General features: G+C 39.9%; 2 protein-coding genes across 2 annotated transcripts; both read left to right on the top strand.

Moving 5' to 3' along the window:
* The first annotated feature begins 3645 nt into the window (after positions 1 to 3645).
* inpp5kb (inositol polyphosphate-5-phosphatase Kb) lies at positions 3646 to 12353 on the top strand. Its single transcript, XM_034140302.1, has 13 exons — positions 3646 to 3793; positions 5138 to 5189; positions 7873 to 7977; positions 8125 to 8233; positions 8531 to 8647; positions 9111 to 9286; positions 9399 to 9510; positions 9591 to 9700; positions 10968 to 11181; positions 11294 to 11431; positions 11514 to 11597; positions 11685 to 11789; positions 11970 to 12353. Exons 2-13 carry the CDS (start codon positions 5146 to 5148, stop codon positions 12033 to 12035), a joined length of 1380 nt encoding a protein of 459 aa, XP_033996193.1. The 5' UTR covers positions 3646 to 3793; positions 5138 to 5145; the 3' UTR covers positions 12036 to 12353.
* Positions 12354 to 13884: 1531 nt separating this feature from the next.
* On the top strand, positions 13885 to 18837 carry nle1 (notchless homolog 1 (Drosophila)). Its single transcript, XM_034140300.1, has 13 exons — positions 13885 to 13987; positions 14659 to 14816; positions 15244 to 15464; positions 15562 to 15641; positions 15747 to 15823; positions 15911 to 16008; positions 16529 to 16721; positions 16850 to 16985; positions 17103 to 17149; positions 17236 to 17438; positions 17567 to 17726; positions 17869 to 17939; positions 18044 to 18837. The coding sequence occupies exons 2-13, from the start codon at positions 14679 to 14681 to the stop codon at positions 18054 to 18056; spliced, it is 1437 nt and encodes a 478-aa protein (XP_033996191.1). The 5' UTR covers positions 13885 to 13987; positions 14659 to 14678; the 3' UTR covers positions 18057 to 18837.
* The last annotated feature ends 475 nt before the right edge of the window (positions 18838 to 19312 follow it).

Genomic DNA, 19312 nt, shown 5'->3' with positions numbered 1-19312 from the left:
ATGATGTAAAATCCATAATACTGAATTATTTCAATTGCAATCAATACATTTAGATCGTTAAAGAGTAGATATATTTGCTTTTATAATTTTAAAATTAACCGTTTTTTATATTTAGTTCTTGTTAAATAGTGTTAAATTGTATTATAACATATTTATATACATTTAAAAAGCATTTTCTTTCCTGATTAAATGCATACCAATATGAGTAGTATTTTATTTGAAGAGCTTCTGGTTGGCAATTATTCAAAGTCCCTTCCCCCGCAAGGCAATTTTGTGATTTTTATATACATTATCAATACATTTGACATTATTTGACAATTATCAAAACAAAACTTTCCCAAAAATGTCTTTTATTAAGCTAATCATTTGTTATTTTATCACTGTATTACTGGTCTGTACCAACTCTACAGTCGTTCACATTCTCTACAGTTCAGAATGGAGAAAATCAAGAAGAAGAATTAATAATCAGCCTGATTTTTTTTATCTGTATTCGGTTTATAAACCTGTCACTCCTTAATATTTTCTGTTGCCTCCTCTTGAAAGAACTGCTACTCGTTGTCCTCCCCTTCCACCTCTCTGTGTCCATCGAGCATCTCACTCGCTGTCTGTGATGGGGCTACCAACTGAACCATGGAGATTTGTGGATGTACTGTATGTATTGACTTTGTAAATAGTAAATAAAGTAATGTAGATGAACACATATATATATATATAGATCAGACTGTCCTGCCAGACCTACGGCACACCCTCTCGACACTTGATCCTCTAAATACATCCAGTGAACAAGTTGCTCTCACAGAGATATTTTTGTGATGAAATGTAGAGTTTCTAAACTTTAGTGCTGATAAGAAATTGTGGAATACTGTCAGCTGTAGAAATAAAGATTGAGATGATTTTACTGCAGATTTTAGGACGCTCCAGCAAAGCAGAGACAGTGAAAAGCTGGTTGGTTTGTAATTGGAGAAAAAAAAAGTTTAAAAACCCTCACTATTCCCTCTCCTTCTCACGTTGTTCTTTCCTCACAGCGCACATCTCATTGGCAGGACAGTGTATAGATATATATTTTTGTTCTGGGTGTTGTTGTACCTCTGTTGTCAGTCTCTGAACTGCTTCTCTCACTGAAAAGGAACATATAACGGCAGCTTGGGTCAGTTCATTGATCCACAAAATTAGCTGATGGTGTCAAAGCTTGTGCAATTTAGATTTTTCCCTCCTGCGGTTTGTGATGGAGATGGAGGGAAAAGTCATTCTGCATTTTAAGATCACCGGATGCTTGAGGGTTGGAGTTATAGCTCAAAAGAGAACAAGACACTTAGTTGTGGTTGTTGGAAAACAGATAGTGACATAAGGTCCATTTTTAAGAGCCTACAAGACATCATATACGCTTGTGAGAGAATATGGTTTAACAGAGACAATCTCATAGATATCTGTTGTTAGATTCCTGGATTTATAATCAGAATATGAAACCAAATGATTCCACAATCCTGAACTGTTTTTAAATCTCTATCTCTTCTCTCTCTTTCTCTCTAACGCTCTCTTTCACTCCTGTTAACTTGTCTCCTGTTTTTCTTTCTTTTATTGTGAATTTGTGCCTTTTTGTCATCTTATCTTCCAATAACACTACTGTACATTGGAGACGTAAAGAAATGAATAAAAAGAAGCAACTGTACATACATTTTGATGTGTATGTTTTATTATTTTATTTGTAACTAATGCAACACAAGAGCAATCATCTTCTCACCTATTGTGGCAACTACTGTAAGAAAATTAATCATACAGGATTTTGAGAACAGGGTCCTACATACAGTCACGTGAGATCTTAAAATCATCCAATTACCATGAGAGCTGTAATAGTGTTGCTCTTTGATATTTTCTGGTACATAAATATATTTTAATGGGACTGTTAAACCAGGGTTACTACATTTTAAGGCAAGTTAGATTTAAGATTCCTCATAATGCTACTGCCAGGGCCTGAAAGCTCAAACAATATCTGTCAATTAGTTCAGAATACACAATAAAGTGGACAATTTGAAAGAAATGTAATGGTAGGTTTAGGAGAAAGTATGTCGGTTCACATCTCTTGCATGTCCCAACAGGTGGTTGTAGATTTTTTTTATTTGAGCTCATTAGATACTCCACAAATCTGGAAAAATAAATAACATTTAAATACAAGAGGCCTTTTAAACATGAAATGTTACTACACCACATGATCTGTTACTATTTTCACATAATGCTTTGTTTTTTGATGGATAAGTGTTACTGTAGAGACTCGCAAATAGAGTGTAGGCAGGGTAAAATTAATCATGTTTGGATGGCAAAGATTACTTTAAATCCTGATTATGAGGCAGAGGAGGGGCCCGGACAGAGAGCTGCTACACATTTTGTGAGCTGTTGATGAGAGAAGAAATCTCTGAAACTGCAAACCTTTATAACATTTAGCTCTTCAGTAAGAATTATTTTTTCTTTAAATGAATGTAATCATGAATCTGTAACTTTTATTAAGGACACGACAACAGTCAGTAAATCCTGGTTTTACTGTAAGTGGTGATTTCCCTCCAGCTCCTACCCCTTTTATTTTTTTTACGTCCGTCTATTTTATGAAGAGTAAGTGTAAACCATGTCATCCACCTGAATGATGTCCTTAGATTAGATAGTATTGCCAAGAGTGAAAAAGTGCAGCTTTACTTTAAAAGGAAAAATCACTCATTAGACAGAGGAACCTAGTTTTCACTTCTCCTTCAGAAGAAAATACAGGAATACACCGGCATTTTGGGAAATAAGTTTATTTTTTTGTTGGATAAGCAGACTTTTACGAATTTCATGTTCACTTTAAATATTAGGTAAGAGCTCAGGGTAGCATAATGATTAGAAACCAGGCAGAACACAAGCCTGGCTCTCAAATGCTCACAAAATCCACCTAAATAAACGGATAAAAGCGTCTAACAAGTGACATGTAATGTAAAGAACATCAATTAAAAATCAAATTAAAGGGGCTTAACAGGGATTGGTATGTGGATTGTTATACCATTGGACAGATCCCGCCTTGTCTCTCCTCGTTATGCTAAGCAAAGCAAATGGTTTCCTGATTTAAGCTTCCTACGTAACAATCAGATATAACTATTCCTTTAAATGACGAAAACACACCATCAGTCTGGAATTACAACATACATTTTTTACAAGCGAGTTAATCCTTAAAACTAAACTAAAACCAGAACTGAGAAATCACATGCTTTCAACTACCATGTGACACTTAATTAGAACTTAGCATGGCAGCACATCTCAGACAGGTTCTGCTTATTATTTCTAAATAAAGACCCAGAGGCATTGCCCTTTAATGAGAAAGTACTTGTTTCACTAAACTGTGATTGAAATATCGTTGAGTAAGGAAAATCACCCTACGCATTCCATAATGTTAAGAAAATGAAGGATTATTTGTGAACGTACAAAGAGGGCTTTAGTGCAGCAAATGCCACGCGTCATGGTGAAATTCAATAAACAGAAATGTCCATTCATGAAGAAGATAATACTCTCTCACCGGGCTGTTAACCAACCTGGGTTAATACCTTGAGCCCATGTTACGCTTTAAGTCCAGAGCAGGTTGTGAGTTGGAGCTTGAAGAGGAACAGCTGAGAACAAATTGCAGGAACCAAAAAGAGAACAAACAGTGAAACAACGGGTCTCACCACAGGAAAGCAGGTCCAGGCTCCGGACTCCCCTTCCAAGACCTTCGTCGTCTGTTCGCAAGGGGTCTGCGGCTTTTTTGAGACACCACAAGAAAGACCCACGGAGAAAGGTAGGCTACTGTGCAGAATGGAAGATAATGTTTTTATTTTCAGCAGATCCTTGAAGCAGAAAACTCAGTTAAGGATATTGTCATATAGTTAAAGGACATTGAAGGAAAGCAAATGGGTTTATTTGTGTGTAAAGGACTCAAAGGTCAGCAGGTAGAATTTCCAACCTGGTTGATCAGGGTAACAATGACTGGATCCTTGTATTATTTTTTAAATCTTAAAGCACTAGTCTTTGGAAACAGGTCCCCACGGTCATCATCTAACACAATTTGTATGGGTTAAACTTGCAGTTCAAAACACATAGGCCAAGAAAAAAGGTTGTGCCATATAACATCAGCTCATGTACAGTATGCTCTTAATGTTTTTATCATTTTTTGTAAAGCCCTTTGAATTGCCTTGTGTTGAAAGGTGCTACATAGATAAACTTGCCTTGCTTCGCCCTGCCTTGCCAAGCTGGACGATCTAAACATATTGATTCAGGGAAACAGAGCAAACGTTTGACACTTGGCCATTGTTCTGCTAGCTCTTTTTATCAGGGCCGTTCTATAATGCTGGATGAAGCTGTTTAGCAAAGAGGGGAGGATCAGTGAAAATGTTTGTGTTCTTCTCCCTGCACTTATCCCTTGAAGTTTTTAAGCTAAATAATTATTAAAACTTTAAAAAAAAACATTTCCATTAAGTTTTCTCTTTTCACTTAATATCTAATAGACTAACACGTTTTCTGAAAATACCAACTGCACACTTCCTGCCTAGCACAAACCTTAATACAAACTGAGTTAGCAACTAGCTAGCCTGCAAACAAAGCGTAACATTTAGAAGCTAAAGAGCCAGATATTTATTTCGGGGACCAAAACTGAATTACATTTGTTGGGTGACTAAAAACAAAACAACAAAAATACTGTTAGCTCTGTACCTGCTTCATGTGCATTTAGCTCACCAAATCACATGTTAGCATGTTTCTGTAGTATTAGTTATTAGCTCACTATCAATAGGACATTTAGAGACTAAATGATCCCTGAAAATATAACCATAACAGCACATACAAATATAATCTCTTTTTTTAAAACATCACGATCCTTTGATGAACATTTACAAAATGGGAAAGTGTTTTTGTTTTTTTTACATGTGACCTTCAGGGCATTTCCCCTTTAACGTGGATGAAGCTAACCGTGATTTGACATGATTACAAAGCCATTAAAAAAATGACTTTCGGGCTTCCGTGTCAGGTCGGTTTTATAGGGAAATGCTCTGTCTTCCCGGTAAACTGGCTCTTATAGAGGCGAGTATTTTATCTTAACTTGTGTGTTTGGTCTTTATTTTCACTTTGTTTATATGTGTTTCTACAGGGGAGACAATGAGCGCTGGAAGATTTCAAAGCGGTGGCAGAGACAAGTGCAGGTAAGATAAGAATCCCATGCAAACCTATACTTCTTTTCATCTAATGGTCTAGAAATAAAGAGTAGGAACAAACAAAAAAGAAATAAGAGTTACTATAAGAGAAAGGAAAGACTTCAGGCAGAAAAGGGTGTAAGTAGAGACCAAGAGAGTCCATAAAAGAAGGTATAACCCTCCTGAACAGTATCTGAATTGCCTAACCCGTCAGAAGTAGCTTTAAGGCTGCAGGTTCTGAGGCTTTGCAGAGCTCTGTGATCAAAACTGAAATACCCACCCATTCATCATTTCTCAGTGGGCCAGTGAACCCCCAGGTTATCCACTTAACACTTTTTCTTGCCAAAGAATGTGCCCTAAGTCTCTGCATGTGACACTGTTACATGAATCTGTAGGGGGAATTAGGGCACTGGAGATTAGCATTTCTTATTTTGTAAGGGGCAATCTCTTCTCGTTGTTTGTTTCTCTATTGTCCGCACAGCGTTACAAAAACATGAGAACACTGTTGCAATTCTGCCATGAACTCTGTGAACCATATAACCGTGTTTGTCAGTTAGATGGAGGACTATCCACGATTGGATCCAAAGATGTAATCCTTAAAATAATGCAAAATAATAAATGACCATTGCTTTTTGAAGAATTCAACCCACATGACAAGAATCAACGTGATATCTGCATAAAAATAAAATTACATGTCACTTGTTAGACGCTTTTATCCAAAGCGACTTACATACTCGATACTGTGGGCAATCCCCACAGGAGCAATTTGGGGTGAAGTGTCTTGCCCAGGGACACAACGACACGCTGACTGCAGTGGGGTTTGAACCTGTGACTCCCTGATTCGAACACCAACGCACAACCCACTGCACCACACGCCATTACCATGATCTTCTATAAATCCTTACACCTAAACATAGTTATAGTTATATATTATAAAGTCAAGGATGTCTAAATGATTGAAGCCTGTGTTTAAAACTGTAAACAGTATGCATCTTAGAAAACTGATTTTAAAACACATTTTCCAATAGATCAACTTGCTACTTAAATCGGGAACTAAACTTGGCATCTTACATTGAAATAATTTCATCCAATTAATGGTTTTGAATTCTTTAAACCATTAGAATCACACAAAATACTGCAGATTGCTTCATTAATTGCCTGCTTTGAAGTAAATATGCAATTTGTCCACTATTACAAGTGCTGTAATACTTGTTTATTAGAATGATATGAGCTTTGTATTCTATTCAGGAAAAAACCTATAAATAACTGTGTTGGAGCTTATAAAACCGCATTTAACCCCCCCCCCCCCCCCACCTCTGGGTTTACAAAGATAACCCTTCACCTATATGGGGAGAGATTGGATTGAGGCCAAAAGAAGCTAATGCTATTGTGCACTGTTGTCCCCTCGCTAATGCGTGATTGGGGGATACATTCATTGTTCAGTGTACTCAGCTGATAGAGAGACCGCTGTATAAACCTCTTACGGATCTGAAGGGTTACTCAAGTCTTGCAACACTACTCATAATGACGGAGGATCAGCCTCCAGCCCTATACTCTCTGGGACTACACACACATACACACACAAACACACACACACATATATTCACATGCCCGTCTCCTGCCTGCGATTATGGTCCAAATCTGACTCCCTCTTGCCCACATTCCTGAGTCGGCCCCACTGCTTTGTCAGTCGCTACTCCATTGCTGCATGACCACACGGGACTCTGCCACAGAGAGGACTGCACGGATACAAACAAACTTCCCTCTGGGCTTTCAAGTTTTTTATTCTGGAAAGTTTGGAGGACTAAATCAGAAGCTGCCTGATGAGAGATTTAACTCTAAGGCATCCATTGATGTTACTTCCAGTGGTCTGAGCAGAGTTGACCACATGAAATGGCTTCAACCAAAGAAGTCTGAGGAGAAGTCAAGCCAAAGGGATATCGTCCTTGGGATTTTTGCTTGTTTGCCCTTTAAGGATTGCGGCAGTCTTTTTGAATACTCTCAATCTCTCAGACATTTAGGAAAAACCGTAACAAAGACTAGGATCCAAAGACTAGGATCCAAAGACTAGGATCCAAAGATGGACTTCTTTAGACACAGTCCACGCCTGCGCTCAGACAGCATGAGCAGCTCAGCGTCTCAGAGCTCCAGAACGTCTCAGAGGTCCAAGGTTGTCCTCCGCCAGCGTCTGACTCATCTGCTGACCTGCGTAGAGGACATGAGCTCTGACGACGAGGCCGGGGAAGAAGTATCCCGCACGCTGGACGAAGCCTTTCACCTCTGTGGGGGCTACGTTCCCACAGACGCATTCAGGTGGACATGCGCAATGACTTATTCAAGCATACTCAAGTTTACAGAGGCAGGAAGAGTTTGAGATCATCTGGATTTCTGTTTCTCTTCTTGTTGGTTTCCAATTATGAGATTAAAGACAATTTAGATATTGAAAAAGTATATATTTCACCTTTATTGTTTCCAATGTCCGAGGACAAAAACAAACTGTTGGATGCCACACGCTGTTAAAATTATTTATTGGCCAGGACCCAATACTATTATTTGTAGTAATAATTGTGCAGTTGATACTTCTGATATTAGTGTATTTACTACGAGACAAATGTTAATGATAAGGTTTAATTTGTTCTCTTGTTTTTCTTTGACTTGGGTCAATTCTTGCCGTGATCAAACGCTCTGACAGGCTGCACATGGTGACCTGGAACGTGGCCACAGCCGAGCCCCCTGAAGACGTCGCCTCTCTGATGCAGCTGGACGTCCAGCCCCCCACAGACATCTATGTGATTGGGTAAGAAATAACAATATGGAAGCTGAAATGTAACACTTTGCCAGGAATTGGACTGAAGCATGAAGCAAGTATTTATTTATTTAAAGTAAATGTATTTAAAAGAGAGAAATATTGCTTACCTCATTTCTTTGTGTTGGTGTGTGTCAGCCTGCAGGAGGTGAACGCCACCCCTGTGAGGTTCATCTCTGACCTGTTAGTGGAGGACTCCTGGAGCCACGTCTTCATGGAAACACTGGCCCCCAGAGGCTTTGTGAAGGTGGGAGAGGACAGGAGGAGTAAAGGGGAAATACTGTGTTGACCGGTAGAAACAGAAATTACCCATTTCCGTCCTGATTAATAAATGAGTATAAGTGTGAGACTGGTAGTATTTGATTTGACCTTTAATACCAATTGTTTTTCTTAAAGCTGTATATTTAAATGTTTTCATACAATTAAACTTGTACCATATATTATGCATAACTTTAATAGGAATAGAAAAAAAAAATAGGAAAGACATTGAACAAATTGACTTTAGAAGAACATTAATGAAATCTTTCTCCATCTCTGTTTATAGGTCACATCAGTGAGGATGCAGGGTTTGCTGCTGCTGGTTTTTGCCAAACAAATGCATCTCCCCTTCATCAGAAACATCCAGACCACCTACACCCGCACTGGCATCTTTGGCTACTGGGTGAGTTGGTGGAGAGTAATTATACACCCAACACTTAGGTTCAAGACGTTCATATAAAAAAACAAGTGTCGACAAAGAAAAAAAGGAAATATTTGGAGTAAGTGTATGTTTTCAAAATGGTTAGCCCTGTCGGCAAATCCAAAATCCCAATGGCATTACATGAGTTTTATGAAAGGCCTATTATGTTTGTTTAGTGAGATGTGCACCAGTTTAGAGTGAATGAAAGCACAAACAAAGAACACAACAACTAGTGTGGCACACTAGTTGTTGTGTTGGAAAATACTTGAAAGACAAATGGTTTAATCTGTGTTAAAGGGAAAAAACATAATCTGGCTGAGGAAAGGCCAAACCTGTAGTATTCTGCAGGTTCATTTTATCAAACTTATTTTTTTTTAAGTATTTGTAAATCCATACAAATCTTCTACTACACATGTTGTAATTCATCCCTGTTTGTCTGTGTCAGGGTAACAAAGGAGGAGTGTCGGTGCGTTTCTCCTTCTACGGCCACATGGTGTGCTTCCTTAACTGCCACCTGGCGGCTCACATGAACTACGCTCTGCAGCGCGTTGATGAGATCGAGCACATCCTGGAGAAGCAAGACTTTGACATCACTGACACCCCACATGTCCGGGATCACAAGTCAGTACTATTGTACATAGACTGTACATCTCACACACACAACCAATGGGATATGCTCTGAGGGTTGTTAGAGCATAATATAATATAATGAGTCTCTATCTATCTCACGCAGGGTGGTGTTCTGGTTTGGCGACCTGAACTTCCGTATTGCAGATCATGGCTTGCACTTCCTGCGCTCGTCCATCAACAGCGAGCGTCTAAATTTGCTGTGGAGCAAAGACCAGGTAATGTTTCGTGATAAACACACACACACATACACACATTAAGTATTGCACGCTTACTAATTATGTTCATGTTCTTGCAGCTTACTATGATGAAGAAAAATGAACCTTTCCTCCAGGAATTTGAGGAAGGGCCATTGAATTTCAAACCCACCTACAAGTTTAACCGTAACTCTGATACCTATGATACCAGGTAACTTATGCAGCAAACAAGTAAAATACACAAACACTCATCACATTTCCCAAAGTTCACCTCATTTCTTGTTTCCATTTGAATTTTGCACAGCTCAGTGAAGACATGCTTTGGTTTTAAGTAAGGCACACTTACGTCTTTTTGTGTTGCATGCCCCACAATACCTTAGTTCTCAAACACAGCACGTGTCCTTTTTCTTGAAGCTTTTGCCACCCCATCTTGAGCAGTAAACTCTGATATAAAGACGGTATTGGGAGCAGCTCTTGCATGAATCACACTCATCCCTTACACTAGCACCATGTGTATGTCTCTCTCAGAATTAGCACTGTGGCGCTGCCCCTAACCATGTACAGACCCAGGCCCCTGCAGCGCTGCAGCACCACTCTCTTCTTCCTCCTCACCTCCCTCACCTGGGGGCTGCTCTCTGTGTGGTTGGGGGCCTGGCACAAGGAGCTAGACCCGCCAAGGTGGGTGTCTCCAGAGATATGCCGTGTAAAAACAAGATAGAACAGGCACCCTAAAGATTTAATACAATCACAAAATAACTGGAGACACTGATAGAAATGCCAAAGGTTCAGTAAGCATAATAACCTTGATGAATTTCAGACATGCTCTGCAAATTCATTATAACTGAGACAACTCCCTCCTGCACATTGCACCCCACTGTTTGTTTTTGCATTTTGTGTGTGTCGTTGATGCATGGGAAGCTGTATGAAATGGTATTGTCCACTCCTGATGTTCATTCATTCACTGTTTGCATAGCTCTGCATTGCACGTGTGTGTGTCTTGTTTTTGTTCTCTAAAGAAATACTTTACAAACTACATGATCATCTGTCATCATCAGTTACTCACCCTGTGTAACCAGGAATTCTTTAAGACCAAGAATACAAATCTTTTCCGCTAAAACTCCCAATCACTACTTACAGAGTCTCACTCTTGTGCGGGTGAACTATTTATCTATGTGAGTGTTACTCTAGTGAGATTTAAGCTAAATGCACGTGTTTTGGAAGTAAAAACATGTGAATAATTAAGACATGAGTTATACTGCACAAGCTTGTTTGTTAAACATGGCCTCCATTTACTTCAATTCATTGGGACTCACTCATGAGAGAAAAATAATTCAAGGTTGAGTAACTGATATACAAATGATCATTTTCTGAGTGAATACTTTTTTAACTGTATTGTTTCCACTGGTTATCATTACAAATATGTGTTTTCAACTCGTTCTCATATTGGACTCTGTGTGATCAACACTTGCTTTACTCAGTGGCAAGAAGAGGAAACCGGCCTGGACGGATCGGATCCTCTGGCGCATCAAACCCAAAACCTTTCCTTCAGAGGATGATGATGACAAGGCATCGATTTCCACTGTGGATGAGACCGAGGAGTATCCGCTCCTGGTCATTCAGGACAAGTACACCTGCGACATGAGCTACGGAGTCAGTGACCACAAGCCTGTCATTGCAACCTTCAGCCTGGAGGTGAGAGGAGGCTCACTGTGTAGGGCTATAGGACTGTTACTCAATACATATAAGTCTGTTTTCTTTCTGCATTATTAAAGCTCCATGTTTTTCCTTTTGTTATTTCCTGCAGCTGAAGAAGTGCTATGACACACCTCAGGTGCACGTTTCTCCTCTGGGTGTATGGTGCGCCGACCATGACGCACTTCTTACCTACACCGTCCAAGAGGACTTCATGTCCTCCACATGGGACTGGATCGGCCTGTACAAGGTACTGGGATATGCTGTACATAGAGGGGAAAAAAACATACATAAGAAAAAATATTTAAATTCTTGGGGCTGTTCTCCTGCAGGTGGGATTCAAGAGTGCTTCCGACTATGAAACCTTTGTTTGGGTTCGAGAAGAGGAGTTGCCAGAGATAAATGAAGTCATACAGGTAATGTGAAAACTAGACATTTATATCACGTGTCGAGAAATCCTTTACGAGTGTATGTTTTATTATTATGTATGTGCATGTGTGCAGATATCTATGGACAAGGATGGGATCCCTCTGCTGGGTGGACAGTTTGTTTTGGGTTACTACAGTACAAACATGCAAAGCATTATCGGCTTCAGTGCTAACTTCCAGGTGAGTGTGCCATTACCACATCTGTAGTTGCATTTTTATCATGTCAATACTTAATCGTCATTTGTTTACTCAGAAGAGGATGTTGTTGCTCTAAGACACCTCTACGTATACTCTATGCATCCACTGTGACTTTGTGTGGCTGTTAAGTTCAAGGTTTTCATCTTTGTTTTTATCTTGAAGATTCTGGAGTCAAAGCGTGCCGTCATGGAAGGACTCGTTCCTGAAAACATCAATGGTCTCAAATGAGAACAAATTCACTGCACTGTATTTCTCTACCTTTGGAAATGTATCCCAATTGATTCTGTCATTCAAATGCCCCAAAATCTAATCCATTAGACACTGGATCAGCGTATTCAGTCTTTAGATAATGGCCACTACAATGTGCTATCCAATTTTTGTAAATTTCAATTTGTGTTTTCCAACTTTGCCTTTGAGGATTTCATCTTAAGCTTGGACAGTTTCTCTGCAAGAAAGGTTTATCGCTGTAATGAGTAGTCCTCCAGCTTTTCCACTGGCCTTTTTTCGCCCAAAAAATCAAAAATAAAGAAATAAGTTGCATTTTGATTTGATGTAGTGAATATAATGCTGAAGGTCAATGCAGCCCCTTAGTCAAAATGTCTTTGAAAATAAATGTTTTGGTTTTGGATTGTACTACATATGTGGCAGTGCAGAGGGTTGTACTATAAGAAAGATCTGCTTATTATGGGGAACTGTTAAGTTAAGGTTTAATGCAGAAGAATGTGGTAATTTAGTTTTTAAATGTATTGCTATGCGTAATTGGACACACGTGTCTTAAGATAAAAGATAAAGATGGAGGAATTATGCCTAAAATATAATATAAATGGCTTGTGGGACGAAAGACAGCCTAGATCTGTTCTTTTTTAACAGAGGGGCACGATATCTCCGCCTGGATGGCAACAGTTCAAAGTAAGAGGCAAGTGGGTGCCTCAGGTCACTCACAATATTGTGTGCTAATTTTAAAACTCTGTCCTTGTATAAGCATTCTATATTAGCAAATGAGATTCCTGTTAATTTACTGGACAATGTTATGGCTCTCCTGACTGAATTTTTCTGTGCCTCAGTGGCGTTGCCGAACCAGCATATGATGCCGAAGGAGAGCACACGTTCAATAAAATGATAAAACATCTTAACCATTCTGTTGCCGACATTAAAAGACAATAATTTACGTAAAAAAAACATTCTTTGTTGAGACTTGGCATTTACTTTCTCAGACCAAACATCCCATCTGAGCTTGTGGTCAAGCACGACACCAAGATATTTGTACTCAGTGACACATTGAATGGGCTTGCTATTTAAAAGAGTAGGGTTGGGCGATTGTGCTAAAATCAATTTCCATCTCCTTTGTTTTTGAGGTGTTTAGAAGCAGGTTTGACTTCTCACACCAGTTAATAAAGAAGTCAAGGACAGGTCCATGCTCCTCTTCCTCATCAAATAGGAGGCTGACCAGGGCCGTATCATCTGCATACTTAATAAAGTGCCTGTTGGGAAAAGTGCTAATGCAGGAGATGGTGTATAAAATAAATAAAAGAGAGGATAAGACACATCCCTGGGGTGAGCCTATCCAGGTAGTTATTGTATCAGAAAGTGCCATGCCTATTTTGGCCTGCTGAGTTCTACAGCTGAGGAAGTCAACGATCCAGGAGATCAGACCAGGTTCAAGTGAGAATTCTTCAGTTAAAATATTGGCTTGATGGTGTTAAAAGCCGATGAGAAGTCGGCAAATAGGATCTTTACATGGGCTGTTGGCTTCTCGTGGTGAGTGTGCAGAAGATGCAACAGGGTTGCGATAGGATCTTCCACCCCTCCAGATGCCTGATATGCAAATTGCATGGGATCTAAGAGGTGCTGCGTTTTTTAGATTAAATAACCCTTAAGTAAACGCTCAAGGCCATTTATGACCATTTATGCTGCTACAATACTGTCAATAGAGTTAATGGAACCCAAAGTCGAGCAAAAAACAAACAGACATGTAATAATAGTAAAAAATAAATGAATTAGAATGGCAAATAAAGAAAGAAAACAAAAGACGACTGTTCTTACTTTCACAAATCTCCCATAATCCATTGCGCGGGTCCGTTCATTCACATGACAACTCCTGCCTGTTGGAGTATCTCTCTGTAAAGACTCTTGGGTGTTATACACGTGGGGAGTTTGAACACATCGCTTCCTCGCTAAAGGTAAGATTTTAGCACATGTCCGTGCACATTTGATGTCATATACACATAAACACAGTTGTGTAAACCAATGATGGTTATGTTATTGTACTGCAATCACTTCGAAAAGGAGTAATTTGTCCAAAATGTTAGCTAACAGCAGGCTAGCATAGTTAGCTTTGCTGGTTGACATCAGTGGCTCTGGTTGACATAGGCTAGCTAGATGTAAATACGTTGTTTCAGGAGTCCAAATATTTACAGTAACAATGGTAAACATCGATTTGTAACGTGTTGCTCATTGTCCTTTTAATATGCATGATCGTGAATGAGTTAAACGTTAGGATGTATGCTATCAAGTAAAGAAAGTCTAGCTAGCTATGTTTCCTTGAATAAATAATGAGAAGAGACAATCTTAAAGTAAGGTATACTCACTTGTAAAGGAAGGACTGCTAAAAGGTGCAAAATACAACGTCATGTTTTGGGCTAACATTTAAAACATGAATTGTCCATGTCTTATCAAGGACTGGATGTGAACCTTTTTCAGCAAAGATAGCTCCTACAGCATCTTCCTAAAACTAAGAAGCAAAACAATCCTGATGCCATTAGCCTGAAAGCCATTTTCATTAACATTGTGTACTCAATTAAGTGTATCATACTTTAGTATACGGACATTAATGTAATGTACTGTTTTTCAGGTTTAGATCCAAATCTGAGGATGTCCAGTGAGGACGTGGAGCGGCTACTGATCCAGTTTCAGGATGAGGAAGGAGTGGTTCTGGGTTCACCTTTTGATGTTCCTCTAGACATCACACCCGACAAACTACAGCTTGTCTGTAATGCTCTGCTACAGAAGGTAACCAGCTGCAATTATAACATCGAAGTAGAATTTAAATTGTCATTAGGCTGTAAACATCTGCTCATGAAGACATTTCCCTGTTATATCTTTAGCCAGGCTTTGTCCACATCTACGATATTCATTTTAAAATGTTAATCAGTTAGAATGTTTGTACTCTAACAGGTTCAAAGTGTTTCTTTTGTAAACTGCATATCACTTACTGTATACTTTTAACACCTTTCTAACTATGGTCATGGTAAATGTAACATGGCAAATTCCCAATTTTATTAAACGTGTATAAAAGTGATCAAATATAGATTGTATTATTCCTGAATTTATAAACGCTTAAATGTTCTTAGAATAAGGTAATCTTTCAAAGTCCTCACATGCCATATTTTTTAAATCCAGTGAATACATTTTTGTTATTTTTCTTTCTCCACTGCAGGAGGAGCCTGTGCCACTGGCATTTTTTGTGCGTGGCGAGGCAGAGGTGGTGTCCAGTCTGGGGTTGTGTGTGAAGGCTCTCTGTGTGGACACAGAGCAGGTCCTGCCCATTGTGTACCAGCCTCAGGCTGTGTTCAGGGTCCGAGCGGTGGCACGCTGCACCAGCACGCTGCAGGGACACACAGAGGCTGTCATCTCCACTGCTTTCAGCCCCACCGGGAAGTGAGTAACTAGAAGTTTCTTTGCCTGTTTTCATCTATTTTGTTCTTTGATTTATCCAAGAGTCCTCTTAACATTAAATTATCCTTGTTTCTTTCAGATACCTTGCCAGCGGGTCAGGTGATACCACAGTGCGTTTTTGGGACTTAACTACTGAGACGCCCCACCACACTGTCAGAGGTAAAAATGATCTTCTATAGGGCAGCAAGATCTGCTATGCATCAATATACAAATACTTTTTAAAGGGTTTTAGATGCCATTAAGCTGTATTCTTCTTTATTGAAGGACACACACATTGGGTACTGAGCATCAGCTGGTCTCCAGATGGCAAGAAGCTGGCTTCAGGGTGCAAGAACAGTCAGGTGAACTGCCAACACACAATGCAGTTTGTCTAAGGATGTATCCCATGAACATGGTGTATTTATTTTTTTGTGGCGCTTTTTCTGTAGATCTGTCTGTGGGATCCAGTGACGGGTACACAGCTGGGGAAGACTTTGACCGGACACTCCAAGTGGATCACTTGGCTCAGCTGGGAACCTCTTCACCTGTGAGCACTAACTCATCACTTTCTCACTTTTGTAAATGTTTGCCTATTTTACTGCTGACCTAAATCCCATTCCCATTCAATTATTTTTGGTACTTAAACTGTTAAATAACAGAAAACTAGATGCTTTTTTTTAATGAAATGACAAATGTTTTAGTTTTAGGTTCCTGCTATTGTGCATGCTAGCTCACTGTCACACTGTGGTTTACTGGGACACTCGAATAGAAATATTTTTCAATAATGTTTTAGCTACAGATGCAGACACAGAAAAGTCAGTTCAGACCTTCCATCATGTCCTCTTAATAGAAAATGGTACAGTAGTTTACTCAGAAAAGTGTTAAGATTTTTCATTAAACCAATGAAATAAGTGCTTAATAAGATGACAGTAGCTAATGTAATAGAGGCTAGCCATGACATGATATAGGGACTTTTTAATGTATTGTAGATCGAGGATTGGGATAGATTTCTTTTAATCATTCTGTCCTGACTGTTTGTCTGATCCCCCTCTTCCTCTCCCTTTTAGTAACCCAGAGTGCCGGTACTTAGCCAGTAGCTCTAAGGACGGCTCAATACGTGTTTGGGACACCGTGTTGGGACGTTGTGAGAAAATCCTGACCGGACACACTCAGTCAGTCACCTGTGTGAAGTGGGGAGGAGATGGACTTCTTTACACTTCCTCCCAGGACCGAACAATCAAGGTCTGGAGAGCCAAAGATGTAAGTGTGTGTTTGAGACACTTCTTTGAATGTTCATTGCCACAGACGGAGTGAGTCAAATGAGCGAGGCGATGCATCTCAGTCAAGTCAAATACTTCATGTGTGTTTACTTCTGTTTTTGGGTATAGGGCGTCCAGTGCAGGACTCTGCAGGGTCACGCCCACTGGGTGAACACCCTGGCTCTCAGCACAGACTACGTCCTGCGCACTGGAGCTTTTGAACCTGCAGACGCCACGATCAACCCCCAGGACATCACTGGATCATGTAAGGATTATGTAACTTAGACTTGGGAAATATTGAAAGGGCAAAATGTGCTACTCATTGAAGAAGAGGCTTTATGGCTTATAGATTGAATGTAACATGTATTGATCTCTCCCCTAGTGGAAGAGCTGAAAGAAAAGGCTTTGCAGAGATATAATAAAGTTAGGGTAAGTACTGCTTGTTCTCTGTGCTTATGTGTTCTAGTCTGTATTTCCTTTATATCAGTACTCTAACTCCTGCCGTCATGCTACAGGGTTCAGCTCCAGAGCGCTTGGTGTCCGGTTCAGATGATTTCACCTTGTTCATGTGGAACCCTGCGGAAGAGAAAAAGCCTCTGGCCAGGCTGACGGGTCACAGCGCTCTGGTCAACGAGGTGCTCTTCTCCCCAGACACCAGGCTCCTCGCCTCTGCCTCATTCGACAAGTCCATTAAAATCTGGGACGGACGCACTGGAAAGTTAGTAAATCTCATATCATTATTGAATCCATGTGTAATACTGCTATTATCCAGGTGATGGTGCTGTAGGCATAAGACGTGAGTGTTTGTAACAGTGATTTATTATCTCTGCCTTGCTTTGTCCAAAGGTACTTAATATCCCTGCGTGGCCATGTGGGCTCTGTGTATCAAGTGGCTTGGTCCGCAGACAGCAGGCTGCTGGTCAGCGGCAGCAGCGACAGCACCCTTAAAGTTTGGGACATCAAGACTGGGAAGCTGAATATGGACCTGCCCGGCCACGCTGATGAGGTGAGGGAGGACAAAGATGATAGCTGTGTATTGATTGTAGGGATGTCAATGATTGTGCTTATCATTGTAAGGGCTGGTGCCAAAACTGACTGATTGTGATTGTCCTTTTTTTGCCTTATTGACTTATCTCTTGTGTTTGTAGGTTTATGCAGTGGACTGGAGTCCTGATGGACAAAGAGTGGTCAGCGGTGGGAAAGACAAATGTCTCAGAATGTGAGTGAGATGCCAAGAAGCAATCTTTACCTTTTTTGTCAGTTTCTTTTAAAGCTAACATGTTGCCTCACATGGAACTTTTTGATCTTGTTTTATTATTCTAGATGGAGAAGATAGACTCACCTCTGATTCTCCCTCCTCACTTCGGCAGAGGATTTCACATCTTCTCCTATCAGGAAGCCCGACAGCTGGAGCAAAGGTGGCTCGGCTGAACCTAATCCCCTATCGGGCTTCGTTACACTGTCTCACTGATAGCTGTGTGTCGAGGGGCGCTAACCTAGTCATGATGGAAAAGCGCTCTCTCTAAGGTTGGATACCCATGTGAGAATAATAACAACGATGCAACACCCGAAAGCTGAGTGCGAATGTAAAACTGGGGAGTTTGTAATCATCTACATCCCTTGAGATCATTACTAATAGATGCTATACTGTAAAATGCCAGTCTTAGCATCTCAACTAATCATAGTCCCATGCTTATATGCATAAACCACAAACATCGTTATGTATCCAATTATAAATACAGAATATAATCTTATGTAATTAAACGAGATGGATAAATTGAGAGCTTAAAAAAGGATTTAGCCCTACTAGATGAACGATATACTGCAAAGGTGGATGGAAGTGGCAACAGGTGGGGGTGTTTAATACCTTCCTCTGTGATTTAAATGACGACCGCGCTCGCCCTGCAACTTCAGACTTTAATCTTCTCTGTCCGCAGTCAGCAAAGCCTCAGCCTGCTGATTTTTTCTTTCTGCCACCATCTCCGATCTCTCTGATCCTCCATCCCATTGTGGAAAAACCAGGTCCACCATTCCAGCAAAAATAACCTGTTTCACTTTCTGTATTTTACCGGCTTTGTGAATATTGGATATGAATAAATATTTACATCAAAACATAATTTTACATTACCTACTTGACCACACAGGTCACCACTGTCTAAAGAAGCAGCTTTAGATTTGTTTTTAGATGCAAATCCTTGAAGTGTTGGAGGAAACCATCAAGTGAAAGAAAATCTTAATACCCCCAGTACAGGTTACATTGAGGCGTTACAAGAAAACAATTCGAAATATAAGAAGTTATTTGTATTGAAGTGGAGTTTGTGCGTCCATTTCTTACATACAAAACACTATAATATCTGAATTATGGGCTGTTATGTGCCTGAATACACATTACCAAAGTCACACAGATCAGGTTTATCAATCAGTTTATTGAAACAATATTTTATCTAAATCCTTTCTGAAACTTCAGATGCATCACCATTTTTTCACACAAATCCTTCACTCCGCCCAACAGGATCTTCAGAAATGCGATTGATGAAATCTGATATGTTTATGAAAAGCAGCACACACATAGAAAAAAATGCGCATTAGTTA

Source organism: Trematomus bernacchii, unplaced genomic scaffold, assembly GCF_902827165.1.
Source record: "Trematomus bernacchii unplaced genomic scaffold, fTreBer1.1, whole genome shotgun sequence".
Classification (NCBI taxonomy): domain Eukaryota; kingdom Metazoa; phylum Chordata; class Actinopteri; order Perciformes; family Nototheniidae; genus Trematomus; species Trematomus bernacchii.
The sequence above is the reverse complement of the archived record's forward strand: the minus strand, read 5'-3'. Positions and strand labels throughout refer to the sequence as shown.